Below are 15,040 nucleotides of genomic sequence, written 5' to 3'. Positions count from 1 at the left end.
GGAGCAGGAGCCAACAATTTTCAAGAACTTTTACAGAGGCCATACTCTCCCTAAACACCAGAAAGTAGGTCCCCCTCTCTGAACCTGGGAATGACAACCATACTCTAAACACAAGTGTTCAGGCCACATCATATCAGAGCACTGGGGTGATTGAACTCTCCCTTTACATCAGGGTTCAAGGTTCATCCCTTCCAAGTGCTAGGGTAAATGGCCTGACCCCTTGAAACATAGGGATGGATTTGCCCTTTCCACAGTCAGGGGTGGGTCTTCCCTTTTGGCCCCCAAAGACTATTTTTTCTTTATATCTCTACCCATGTTTTTCTCCTTGAAATCATTTTACATTCAATTAAACATACTTTATTTTACTTTTAAAGTAGCTTTAAATTCTATAAATGATACATCAAAAACATAGGGGGATTCCCATATACCCTACCTTCTCCTTCTCCCACACTTTTCTCCCATCAACATCTTTCATTTATATGGTACAATTGTTTGAAATGATGGACACATATTGAAGCATTTATACTAACCATCATCAATAGATTACATTATAGTTTACACTTGTAAAGGTTTTGACAAAATTTATAATAACCTGTATCCATTGGTGAAATGCCATTCAGAACATTTCCAATGTCGCAAAAGTACCTCATGTTACACCCATTCCTCCCTTTCCCTCTCCTCACAACCTCTGATGATCATTGACTTTATATCTTTGTTTCAAAATTTTCCATTGCTAAGATAATTATAAGTCTACTTTAGTCCATAGTTGCATTCCCCCCTTATGTCTGTAGGCTCACCAATTTTGAGGATTTTAGGATGGTGTTACCCACTCTCTTTCTGATTGAGAGGTGACTTGGATCCCATGGGGCAGATGGGTGGAAATGTATTGCTTGCAGTTGTAGATACTCTGTTTTTAAGATGGGACTTCTTCATTATCATCATTATGTTAGTTGTCCTAGGAGAGTCTGATGTACTGAATAGTTAGTGTTGCAGTGCTGCTAAGATTCAAAACGCAACTGGCATGCATACAGACTCAAGATTTAAGGCTCTGGTACATATTATTAATGAGTATAGAGCTAATTATAGGTTCAAATAAAGGGCAGATGAACCGTGTATAGGGAAATTATAAACGTTTCTAACTCTGCTACTTTGGGCAACATATATGCCAAAATAAAACCAACGGACAGGGTGCCAAATTGCTGAGATTGTCTACCCTGACTATAGTATCTAGATGTCTCTAGGTCCCTCAGGATTATCCCTGCTTGAGGCTCTGTTTACTGTGACAATCAATGAGATACTGATGAGATGTGTGTAATCATAACTTCTGGAATGAACTCACAACTCACTTTGAAACCTCTAAACCATAAAAAAAACATTTGTATTTAATATTCCCCTCCTTGGTAAAGGTCTTTTTCCAAATGCATGGCTAGTTGACACATGGTAATAATCCCTCAGTGTCAGGGAGAATCATCTCCAGGAGTTATATCCCATACCAGGGAAGGTACTGAGTTTTTGTGCTGAGTTTAGCCAAGATAGATTGCCTTCAGTTTGCCTTTTCTCTTTCCCTTTCAGTCCAGGTTGGTAGTGCTTCTGTTCATAACAATTTTTCTAAAACTTTCAGTACTATAGGCAGTTCAAGGTGACATTTCATGGGGACTTCTTAAATAAGGTCTCTGTAGTACAAATTTTACTGTTGTAATCTTATTTTATTTTATAGCAACTTTATTGACATCCTTTTGAGATATGGGGACAGGAGATACATTCTATAATTTGATGATTGGCTCTCTCTCTTTTACATAACCAGTGACTCTGGGCTGTGAAATCCACAAGTGTTTCTCAGATTTCTAACTCCCACACCCTAGATGAGACATGAAAGGTAAAGTGGACAAAAAAAGAGCGATTTTTCTTCCCACACATAAAAAACAATTGATGATTAAGTTCAGTATTTAATACCCCAATATGGAATGGTGGAGGTAGTTGAATTTCAATATTTTCCTTCCATCTTGTCACTTAGACTCTGAAAATAACCCAAGTTGAGGACAGTCCTTTTTAAGGATAACAGATCACTTTAGAAATATAAGAAAATGGTTAGTTTTTTCCCCTCTCCTATTGGAAATACAAGAATGAATTTTCCCAAGTCTTCACAGTGGGAAACAGGTAAGGTACTTGGAAATAAAACTCAGGAAAGCATTTCCCTACTCCCTGACACTGGGTAGTCGAACTTACAGACAAGTGATGGCAAAATAATGAAAATAAATTAATTTTCTATAATCTAAATTTAAGAGAATGCTTTTCAGAGAATCCTAAATTGTTGAAATATTTCAGACATAGTTTCTTACCTAAAAGTTTTCAAGAATATAATTAAACATTATTACATATTTAACGCCAGTAAGATTGCAGCTATTCCTTTTTTTTCTTTCTGTTTTCACCTACCAAGTTGACAGCAAAATAATATTTTAAATTCAGGGTATATCTCCAAGAGATTTAGTACTTTCTCTTTTTTCTTATAGTTCAGAACAATGCAAAGAGAGAATCTACTTTAGGTTGCAAATGTATTTTTGTTTGTGGTAGATGATATCTATTTTTTAAAGTTAATTCCAACATGAATTTTGGTTGTTTATGGTTCATATTTTAAACAAAAGTATGCAACCATCTCCTACAAATGTTCAAATCTTATGAAAATCCACTCAGGTGTAGCAGAGAAAGTAGAAACTGTCTCTGAACAGCAGACAAAGATTTTAAAAACCTTAACTGCCAGAAATAGTATTAATTCATACTAAAATTAGCCAAACTAAAAAAAAAAAATTAAAGAAGAATTAAGCATTTAAGAAGTATACTATTATTCCTAAAATGTAAATTCATTTATCTTTTTTAACTTCAGCAGCTATAAAATATAACAATTCAATCAGGGAAATGAGCAGTCTTATATACTGTTAGATGAATAATAAATATATATACAATTTTGTCCTTTCTATATTTTGTTATTTTCTTATTTCCTAGGACTGACTTAATATGTACCATAAACTAAATTGCTTAGTATCCCAGAAATTTATGGGGTGTCTTAATTCACAGTACTGGATACTAGAACTCCTTATCAAGTTCTTGCAGAGTCATGAGTTTGTTGAGGTTTCTGGCAATGGCAATTTATGACACAATTCAATCTCTTCCTCTAATATGTGGCTTCTTTGTCCAAATTTTATATCCTCTTAATGATTCCTGTCATATTTTGCACACTCTCAACATTAGTAATGGTATTTTCAAAACTCCTTGTTCTAAATTTGATCATATTCATGGTCCCGGAGGTAAGGGCTTGAACATATCTTATTAAGGGACAAATTTCAATCCATACCAGTTATCATACTTAGAGTTATGTATTTGTTAACACTCAGTTGTTAAGATTCCTGAATTACTACCCAACAAATACTGCAGATTTTACTATAAAAGTTACAGTTAACTGAGTAGCTACATATTTATGGTTATTAATAGACATGAACAAAATGGGACCAATGGCAAAGGAGTCGAATGGACGGAATCTTCTCTTGAGTGAGGATTGGGGTCCTTCTGTTTTCCCTCTAATAGTACCATTGTTACGTTAAGTCCCATTTTTGCAGGAAATAAAGATTTATTTTAGAAATTAATATATGTATGTATGTGGCTACTATCAATTTTACATACATTTGAATTCATTTTCAAACAAGGGGAAGTGGAAAAGCTTTTAGATAAGTTGAATATTTACCTAGGAAGATAAATTCGGTAACCCCTGATTTGCCAAAGATTTTAAAATATAAAAAGCCCAGGGAAGGGAACTTGACATCCTGACTTGAGTATATGTGTTTTTCTAGATCAGTAATTGTGAATAGGCAGGAGGAAAAAAATTGTTGTCTGGTCCTATAAAACATGTTTATGAATTTCACTATGGGTTATGTATCTGGTACTGACATGCTTGCCAAAACCCACATGATGGAAGGGAGGAAAAGCGGTTTTTTAAGTTGAGGTGTAGTTAAGAGAGATACAGTAACCATCGGCCATATTTTCATATATACCTAATTAATGATGTAGCAGACTCAGATATCCTCTAGAGTAAGTAAAAGATGTGTATATGAGGTGACAGAAAAATTGGGGTAATCAACACCAGTCTATGTAATGTTTGGCTATTGATACTATAATGGCATTACAGTTTTCTTAAAATTTTGGCTATCTGATGAATGTGAGAAAAGTGAAAAAAATATATAAATGAAGTGATAGGGGAAATGATGGAAAGGAATACATTTTTCATGAACACACTTTTTTTCACATATTTAAAATTCTTTTAGGCCATATTTATTACATCTTCCTTATAATGATTATGCATAGAGCGATCATTTCTGTAGAAAATTACTTTAGGACCAATAATAATGCAATTAAAATGCCATAAGATGTTTGATAAAACATAACTGGACATGTACCAAAATACCAAAATAGCAAAATATTATAAAATATATAAATAAGTGTTAGAATATATTGCAGAGGCACGTTTTTATAATTGTTTCTTTTTATTGATTTTGTGAGCCAATTCTCTCTGACCAGTTAATCTTTTGAAACTCAGTGGCAATTTATTGACTAGTAAATAACTTCAGCCAGGCAAAATAGATGGATATATTAATGTAGAATTTATTTCTGTAAATTTAGCTAAAGGTGGAATGTAAGTTGAATTTAGAAGGAAAAAAAAACTGTAATAAAAATATCATTATAAAGCAAATAATGTACAATGATGAGGCATAACAAAATTGAAATAAGTAAATTTACAGAAATTCATATTTAGAACTGATGATTAAATATTAAATTATAACAGATAAAATGGATTGGTGATATCTGGTTAATAATAAGTGAATATGTCAGTCAATATATTTGAAACTATGAAAACCAGAACTAATACATGAATAAAATTCATTTTGAAAAGTCTGAAATAAGAATGTTAACTTTCACTCATGAAATTTTAATTGTGCATAGCTAAATAAGTAAATATTTAATAAGTCCCAGCAAGCTGTCTTTTATGTTTACAAAATTATTTTTTAAACCTATATTATGATGGTGTATCTCTTAAATTTTGTTGAAAACCGGATTTCACATAAATATCTTTACATAAACATAATATATACATAAATCTATTTTGTTGTTTTCCATGTACATAACTCATAAAATGTATTCATGAAATATATATAAAGAAAAAAATGATGGAATATTTATGCCCTTCGTTGTCACTATTGAATATTTACCAGGAAAGAATTCCTTTGACATTAGATGTGCTTCTCATAAGTACATATATAAATGAATGTATATCAATTCACATGCCTCCAAATATGTTTGCATATAGATGATCATTGTTTCCCTAGTGTGGCCAAACAAACTTCATGAAATGGTTAGGCAGCTTAAACAATGAAAATTTATTTGCTTATGGTTTTGAGGGAAAGAATATGTCCAAATCAAGAAATTGTGAAGGTGATGCATTCTCCCCGAAAACTGTGGCATTATGTGGCTGTCAGTGATCCTGTACTTAGATTGCCACCTGGCAAGCACATGATGACATCTGCTGGTCTCTTCCTTCTCTTTCAGGTTTAATTTCAGGTTCAATTGACCCACTGTGGCTTTTCCTGTCTGTCTGAATTTCATTTTCTTACACAGGACTCCAGGAATAGGATTAAGACTCCTTCTGGATGTTGACTATAACTTAACTGAAATAACCTCATCAGATGGTCTTAGTTACAGAGGGTTGAAGTCCACAGGAAAGAATCAAATTTAAGAGCATGCTCTTCTGGGGTGCATGCAATTCCTAGCATGTCAGACGCATATACACTTACACATATATACATTTATACAATTATAAATGAATACATATAAATAGGAATGGACTTAACAATGAATAATATTTTAGTAGATAGTAATTTTATAGTGTAAATTGCTGAAATTATGAGTAAAAATAGTTAAATAATAGGAGATATGTGTGCTCGATTTACTTAAAAGTATAATATCACTTCCAAAATAAAACGGTGAAAACAAAGCAAAAATGTACATTTGTGTTCCACAGTAAAATAATATATTCAGAATTAAATGTTACCTTAAGATTTCCAAAACTTAAATTTTGAACACCTTTTTATTAATGTTTATTTTTAAATGATGCTGCAATTTTATAATATTGTTATTTAGGAAGAATAAGTGTAAAGTTCAGCTAAGGGTTTCTATAGCTGAGATTGTGCATTTATTCTCTAGTCCAATATCAAATATACATGTGCTCTCTATTGCTTGCAAGCGTGCACATGAAAATTCAGGTGAGTTTTGGCAGAGAACATTCTGCTTAATATTTCTGTTAAGCTCAAATGAGGCTTAGCAGTAGGAAGTGATCTGACCATGATGATTTTATCATCAATAAGGTGAGGGAATTTGTTCATGAGTTGTCTCCAGAACAGTAACAGTTTAGTTGTTGTATGCTATTTATCTCCATTATACTAATAGTTTCGTATATGAGATCCAAGCTCTCATGTCTTATTCCTAGTAGATACCAATTTTTAAAGGAACTTTACTTTCCCAGAACTTTCCTGAGGGCTTGAGTCACATCTTTGTTTCGAAGACTGTAGATGAGAGGGTTGAGCATGGGAGTAACAATAGTGTAGAAAACAGAAACTATTTCATCTTGCTCTGCAGTATGATAGGCTTTGGGGAGAAAGTACTTGAAAATTGCTGTTCCATAGAAGAGTGACAGCACAATCATATGGGAGGAACAGGTTGCTAAAGCCTTTCTCATACCTAAGTTCGATTCTAATCTCAAAACAGTAAAAAGTATCTGTCCATATGAGGCCATAATATAAGATATTGGAATGAGGTAGAACACAACACCGCTAACATAAATCCCATTTTCATAACGAGATGTATCAGCACAAACAAGTTTCAGGAGAGCTGGGATCTCACAAAAGAAATGATGTATCTCCCGGGAGGCACAGTAAGGTAGATTCAGAGTATATATAACATGGGCCAAGGCATTGAACAAAGCTCCCAACCAGGTCCCAGCCACCATGGATGCACAGACTGCAGGGCACATGAGAATGGAGTAACGGAGAGGGTGGCATATAGCCACATAGCGATCATAAGCCATGACTGCCAGGAGAAAGCACTCTGCTCCAATAATGGTTGTGAAGAGAATGAGCTGAGTTGCGCAGTAAATAAAGGAAATGGTATTCTTCCCAGACAGGAAATCAATTGCTATCTTGGGGACAAATGCGGAACTATACAAGAGGTCCATGATGGAAAGTTGGCTTAGAAGGAAGTACATAGGGGTATGGAGTCGAGAATCCACCCAAATGAGAATTATCATCATAATATTGCCAAAAATAGTCATAAGAAACATTAAGAATATGAGGGAGAATAGGATATTGGGGGCTTGAAGGTGGTGAAATAGCCCCAGGAGAACAAACTCTGTTCCAATAGTGTTATTAGTCCATTTCCCCATTCTCTGCTTCCTTATTCATTATCCTGTATATATTAGAAAGAAAATATTTAATCCCACTACAAATTGGTCCAACCATACTTTATAATATGCTTACATTATTCTCTTCCTTTGTTTCATAACTATATATATAATAGGAGTTTCAATTATTTTCAGCACTATCTCTACCAAACACCTGATCTCATTCCTATTGCAATGTTTTTCAGTACTGATTGAATATTATTTATCCAAAATTTATCAAATTAGTATAATATCAGTATATTAATGGCATACATTTATGGCCTTAAAATTTAATAATGTTAATAAGTGGAGTCCGATTTAAAACAAAGAATTCAGACATTGTATGCTGTCTTTATCGTCTATCTCTTTATCAATGTATCTTTCTATCATTCTTTATCTATATATCTTTGTCTAGCCCTCAATCTATCACTCTCTTCTAATATCTCCATTATTTTATCTATCTAAATATGGATATATCACATGCAGATACTTACAGACATTCTATCCTTTTGCTTATTCCTACTTTGCAAGAGGTAGAGAATATGTGTCTAAGTAATCTGCTTTACACCCATGTGAAATAGGATCATTGTTTTACCTATGGCTTTGCAAATTTTTAAGTTATGTAATGGATTACTTTTCATATTTCCAAAGACAATTTTTTTTTGTTTTTTGTTTTTGTTTTTTGTTTTTTGGAGAAATATAGTAATTCTGCATATTTTGACAGCAGCTAAAATTCAGGACCATAAGCAAACTTAAATGTATTCAGGTTTCCCTTTTCTTTGTGTTTTTCATAATGTGGCATCCAAAAGAATAATCTCCTTTTAATAATCTCTTTGTGTTTTTCATAATGTGGCATCCAAAAGAATAATAATGGGTGTGTTTATCTTTACTTTTTAATGATTTCATAGCAGAGAAATAAGAGCATCCAAAGAGGATGAGAAGAATCCTGCTATCAAACAATGTGTCTGATGGTTAGTAATCAGTAATTTGATTTCAAATACTCAAGACTGTTGCTGATATAACAAACTACAAAACAATGAAAATAAACAAAAATACAAAAACTGCTAGAAAATAGCAAAAATTGCTATTAGTGATATTCTTTTGCCTGAGGGCTTGATAATACTCAACAATTTCTACATAATTCTGTAGGGTTCTGTGTAAAGTAAAGAGAGTAACTTGTATAGAGGGCCAAAAACCTGGTTTGCATGGGGGTAGGAGGGGACAGAGAAAAAATCACATAGCTCATAAGCTATTTTGTTGAAAAAAGAAAGAATGAATAGATTGGTTAATTTGGGCAAAAAGCATTACATGGTACAATGTGTTGCTTAAAAAATAGTTCACTTTAAAATGAAATATCTATGAAAATATTTTTAAAATACATTTCATTTAGCACAGAAGAAGACTAAACTTTTTGCTAGACAAGAATTCATTGGATACCACCATATTTAGTGATTTTCTTATGCTTGGAAGCATACCCTTTAATTATAATGTTCTACCTAAGAAGTTCTATATAATTGATATTGGCCCCTTAACATGTATGACATGGTGGTTATAAGTATACTGCACTTCATTAATTATGTTTATTTCAAGGTATAAGCCTTTATATCCATTACTAGTTCTCCATAAATTATGGACAGAAATTTTTAAAAATCTGGTCAGCAAAAGTACTTCAAAACATTTACCCTTAAAATATTGTCTTAATTGGAAAGCTCTTCCCTGCTAAAAATATATGAGCTCTGAATTGTATTTCAATAATGTGAATTTTTACTTTAAATTTGGTATGATATGTTCATATCACAGGACTAAAGTACTAATCAATTAAAAGGTAAATTATATAATATTTTAGTAACTATATGCCTGATCTTTATTTTAGATATTTTTCCTGCTTATCATTAAGAAATGCATACTTCTTTAATATATTGAAAACTTTTTTCCCATAAGTCAAGTCAATAAGAGAAAAAAATACTTGACTCAAATTAGTTAGATTTTGTCCTGTATTGTGTCTTTCCTACTAGTATTTTTGAAACTATATGCCTTTGGTATCAAATAAGGGTAAGAGAAGAAATGATTTGTTAAAAAAATTTTTTAAGTCAAACAACACAGTTGGATTTCTGATAGTGGGTCAATTTGTTGTTGTTAAATAAATGTATATATAAAGGGAGAGAGAGAATGGAGTCAGTTATTTTAAATCAGTAGTCTTTGTGTCAATTAAAGAAATGAAGATGCAAACTTGTTAAGTTATAAGAAATTAAAAAATTTAATTATTAAAAACCTTTCTTGCTATATGCTTAATTATTTCTTAGTTTGATGTTCTCCCTCCCATAAAATGGTTTTACAGATCCATCGAGAGACTTGTGACAGTCCATAAGAATTTTGGAATTTAAATTATTTCTGATTGTCTAGTGTTTCTTCTTTACCAACAAGTAAATTTATACATGATACTCCAGGGTGATAATGTTTAAGGAAATGAACATTTTATTCTTGGTAATGGCCTGAAGAAAAAATCCCTATGTTAAGAGGTAGACATAATCACACACTGTAGTTAGATTAATTGCATAAAATGTAACTTTATATTGTTCAAGTGATTTTCACAAGTGATATTTCATACACTGTTCCATAATTTGGTAAAAAGATAAATTTTATTATCAATATATTGATATGTAATTTGTACTTCTGTTTTCTAAAACAAAGTATGCTGTAATCTGAAGAGTGAATTTATTCATTTGAAGTATTAAGTTAGATATGAAGAGCTCAAAGGTCCATTGCTCTTTATGTCAATTTGTTAACTTGAACTGTTCAAATTTCTATGTATATCTATGAAATACCTATTCACTTATGCTCAAATATGCCTCGTAGTAAAAAATACCTTGTTGCCTAATATTTTCCCATGTAAATAAAACATATTGTTATAATGCATCCTAATTTAATAGTTAACATTCTCATATTTAAAACTTTAAAAAATTATTTATAATATGAATCTACAGAGGCAAATAAGGGTATCAATGTTTTAATAAAATTATGCAACTGTTTACATTAATATAACATAATACGATGATTATGTATTGATATATTTTTGTAATTCAAATACTGTATTAGACAAGGTTTTTTCTTACTAAGAATCTTTGAATTATTCTTAGTATTAGACACATGGTAAATAAAAATAAACACATAATTAAAAGCTGATAAAATTCACTTATATCTGTTCAAATATTAGAATTGATAATCATGTAATGTTAATTTTAGCTGTAGTGTGAAAGAAAGTATAGTAATGCCAAATGAAGAACTACTTCCATAAGAATATTATTATTATAATGCCTAATATTCATGGTTTAAAAGTTCATCCTAGATTAAAATTATTAAAATCTAAGGCCCTAAATGTTTGCACTTAAAATACTGAGAGTGTACCAAATTGATAACTTACCTTCTAACATTTTCCTCAAGATATTATCATAAATCTATTTATGGAAAAGCGTTACATGGAAATGTATCCAGAAAGATACATCAATCATGGAAATTCCATGTAATTATCAATTAGCAAGTAAGACCTTTTGGTTATAAAAATTACTAAATTGCAACTCAGACTTGCAACTCCGTGCAACTCAGACTTATAGCTCCTAACCTCTGGTTTATTGGACTTACCCCAGCCTGCTAACAGGGAAGTAAAGAAGGTCAACCATCACACCTTGCATCCATGCTTCATGGGGAATCTAAGTTCCCTCTTGATATAGAGGTGGAGTGGACATAACCATCCCAGGGTCCATAGGATGGAGTAATAGTGTATGGATTACAGTGGATTTATTGATATTCTACTATGGAACTATTGTGATTAGTAATGGAAAAAATTGTAGCATTGATATGGAGAAAGTGGTCACCATAGCTGTTGAGGGTAGGGAGAGGGAAGAATAAATGATAAGAGGGCATTTTCAGGACTTGGAGTTGTTTGGGGTGGTATTGCAGGGACAGATGTTGGACATTATATGTCCTACCATGACCCACTCGGTGGACTGGAGGAAAGTGTAAATTACAATGTAAACCACTATCCATGTGGTGCAGCAGTGCTCCAAAATGTATTCACCAAATGCAATGAATGTGCCACGATGATGAAAGAGGTTGTTGAGGTGGGAGGAGTCAGATGAGGGGTGTAGAGGGTATATAGGAAACTCATATTTTTTAATGTAACATTAAAAAAAACAAAGAGAAAAAATTACTGAATTACATTACTTATGTTTATTTCAAGGAGTATAAGCCTATATATCCATTAGTATTTCTCCAACAATTATAGATGGAAATAAAAAATAACTCATCAACAGATGTATTACAAAACACTGTGGACACCTTTCTTTGGCTTATTCATAGACGCCCTTCAGTACTAAAAATATATGAGTAATGAATTGTATTCCAATAATGATTTTTTTCACTTCAACGTTTGGCTTTATAAATTCATACTAAAGGATGAAACCAACACAATTGAAATGTAAAATAGGTAATATTTTAAAAATAATATGCACGATGTTTATTTCAGAAAATTTTCCTGTTTTCTTTTTTAGAAATTGAGCAGTTATTTAATCTAATAAAGTATTTTTCCCCAACAAGAGAAATCAATTAAATAAAAAATGCTTGACTAAGGATTTATTTGGTGCATTTGTGATACTCTCTCTTCCTTCTAGTATTTGTGAAAATGAATGACTTAGGTATCAAATCAAAGGAGTGAAAGAATAAAAATGATCGAATAAACAACATAAAAATAAAGCTGTGGGGTTCCTGAAAGTGAATTAATTTTATTGTCTCTAAATATATTTTTATGATGTATGAATATGTATGTAAATGAGTCAGTAATTCTAAAAGTAATGCCTCTATCAATTAGAGAAAATCATGGTTAGAATAAACCAAGATATGAGTATTATAAATTGTTAGTTCTTAAAAGGCTTTCTTACTATATGCTTAATCCTTTCATAGTGTGATCTTCTCCTTCCCACAAAATGATTTTACAGAACCAAGGAGAAACTTTGACAGTCAATGAGAATTTTAAAGTTTGGATGAATTCTGATTGCCTATATTTGTTTCTTTAACAAAATATAACTTTTTTATCTTTATTTATTTTTTAAATTTTTCATTAAAAAAATATGAGGTCCCCACATACCTCCACGCCCCTCACCCCACTCCTCCCCCCATAACAACAATCTCCTCCATCATAATGAGACATTCATTGCATTTGGTGAATACATCTCTGAGCACCGCTGCACCTCATGGTCAATGATCCACAACATAGCGCACACTCTCCCAAATTCCACCCAGTGGGCCATAGGAGGACGTAAAATGTCCAGGAACTGTCCTTGCAGCACCACCCAGGATAACTCTAAGTCCCAAAAACACCCCCATATCTCTTTATATATGGTTGTCTAGAAATACACGAGTGTCTACGAAATACATTGGTGGTTGTTCTTAATGGTACAGTAGTGAAAATCATATTTAAGAAGGTAGACATAATACTATTATTATATAGTATATAGTTTGAAAAGCCTAAGGACTAAATTAACATACAAAGTACCCTTACCTTGATCAAGTGATTTTCAAAATTATAGTTTATATACTCCATTATTTTTTGAAAATATTATTTTTCTTATCAAAAAAATGATATGAAATTAGTAGTTTTTAATACAATTTAAAACAAAATTTGCTTTAATCTGAAGAGTAAATCTGAAGAATAATTTGAGTAGTTAACAAGGTCTTAGAATATGAAGGGCTAAAATGCCCATCTATCATAATCTCAAAAAGTTAACTTGTCCTTTTTAAACTTTTATGTATAATAAATTTGTAAAATGTTCATTTATGCTTAAATACTCTTGAAGGTGAAAGATCTATTTCTGTGTGATATGATTCTCTTGTAAATATACCAAATTGTTATGCATTGTAAATTTTACTAAAGTTAAAATGTTCGCATTTATAACTTTTAAAATGTATTTCCTATGTTAATCTGCAGATGAATTTAGTGAATTATTAAATATTAAAATTATTGGACAGTCCATGTTAAAGTTCTTCAATGATTATGTAATGATTTATTTTATTGTAATTAAAACATTGTTTTATACAATGTTTCTCCTCTTATTATTGAAGAATCTCTGAAGAATATACAATGGTAGGTATGTGTGGTAAATAAAAAAAACTGGTGTTAAATATTCTGTCTGCTCATATGCACACTGAATCTTGAATCTCAGCACAGTTGCAAAATCCCGCTCAGCAGGTCATCAAACTCACCCTGGACAACTAAGGAAAAGATGATGAAGGACATTTTCCATCCCAGGAAATGGAGAGAGTCTGCAACTGAAGGAAATAGAGATTCATCAGTCTGCCCACATGGTATTGGGATCTAAGTCACTCTCAATTGTTATCAGAGTGAGCATCACCATCCCAAAATCCTCGAGATTGTTTAATGAAAAATCATAAGGAGGAAAGCAATTATGAACTAACATAGACATATTATTACTCTGGCAATGGAACACCTCATATCAATGAATAAAGACAGGGGCCACCAGAGGTTCTGAAGGGAGGGAGAGGGAAGAATAGGAGCAACCTGGAGGCATTTCTTGGACTTTTGAATTGTCCTGCATGACATTGCAATGATGGATGCAGGCCATTATACATTTTGTCAAAACTTCTAAAATTGTGAGGGGTAGAGTATAAATTATAATATAAACTATAGCCCTTGATTAGTATAATACTTCAATATGTTTTCATCAATTGTCACAAATGTACCACACTAATAAAATAGTGTGTTATGTGGGAAAGTTAGGAGGAGGATGGGGTAGATTATAAGAAAATCCTCTATATTATTCATGTAACATTTATGTAATCTAAGGTTTCTTTATTATGAAAAAAAAATAAAAATGAGCTGTTCATTTTCACTTTTACTTATACTTATCTTAAGATTAGAATTGATAGTCATATAACTTTAATTTTACCTGTATTGCAAAGGCAAGCCTGATAACATAAAAGGAAGTCCCTACTCACAAAAGTATGAAGCTTATGCATTTGAATTTTTTGGCATAGATGCAAATTCTAGATAAAGACTAACTTACCTTTTATATTTTTCCTCAAAGTAACATCAGAATCTCTTTATGTAAAAGGAAGTGTTATACAGAAATATATCCAGAGAACTTCACCTTCCTTGGTTCACAGGGCCATACATTACCAATGAACTAAGAGGTTAATACAACAAGAAATACTTCACCACAGAGGTTTGGGCCAATTTACAATTCTACCTACATTCTCCTCAGAGAAATTGTCCCTTGTTTGTTCCTGTGTTCCCTAAGGTAGGGCAAGCATAATTATTCCATTGTCCTTCAAATGCCCAAATTAATCAAGAGTATCTTGAAAACAAGCAAACAGAAATATGAATCTGTCCCATAATCATCTATTTCCATCCTAAGAACTGGAAAATTGCAGTGGTCAAATCCCAGAGCAGAATTCAGCAGCTGCTGCTTTGGATCCAGAGTTAGTGGGTTTCCTCCCTGGTGTCACCATTTATTAGTAACTTCAGATAATTTGCTTTAATTTTCATTCCTC

General features: G+C 32.1%; 1 protein-coding gene across 1 annotated transcript; it reads right to left on the bottom strand.

Moving 5' to 3' along the window:
* Positions 1–6,553: 6,553 nt before the first annotated feature.
* On the bottom strand, positions 6,554–7,126 carry LOC101444987 (olfactory receptor 2AG2-like). Its single transcript, XM_004472328.4, has one exon. The coding sequence runs from the start codon at positions 7,124–7,126 to the stop codon at positions 6,554–6,556; it is 573 nt and encodes a 190-aa protein (XP_004472385.4).
* Between the last annotated feature and the right edge of the window lie 7,914 nt (positions 7,127–15,040).

The sequence above is a fragment of the Dasypus novemcinctus genome, chromosome 16 (assembly GCF_030445035.2).
Source record: "Dasypus novemcinctus isolate mDasNov1 chromosome 16, mDasNov1.1.hap2, whole genome shotgun sequence".
Taxonomy (NCBI): domain Eukaryota; kingdom Metazoa; phylum Chordata; class Mammalia; order Cingulata; family Dasypodidae; genus Dasypus; species Dasypus novemcinctus.
The sequence above is the reverse complement of the archived record's forward strand: the minus strand, read 5'-3'. Positions and strand labels throughout refer to the sequence as shown.

Bases quoted from the DNA above. Each gene is read 5' to 3' on its own strand.
- LOC101444987 (XM_004472328.4), bottom strand. From the start codon at position 7,126: ATGGCTTATGATCGCTATGTGGCTATATGCCACCCTCTCCGTTACTCC.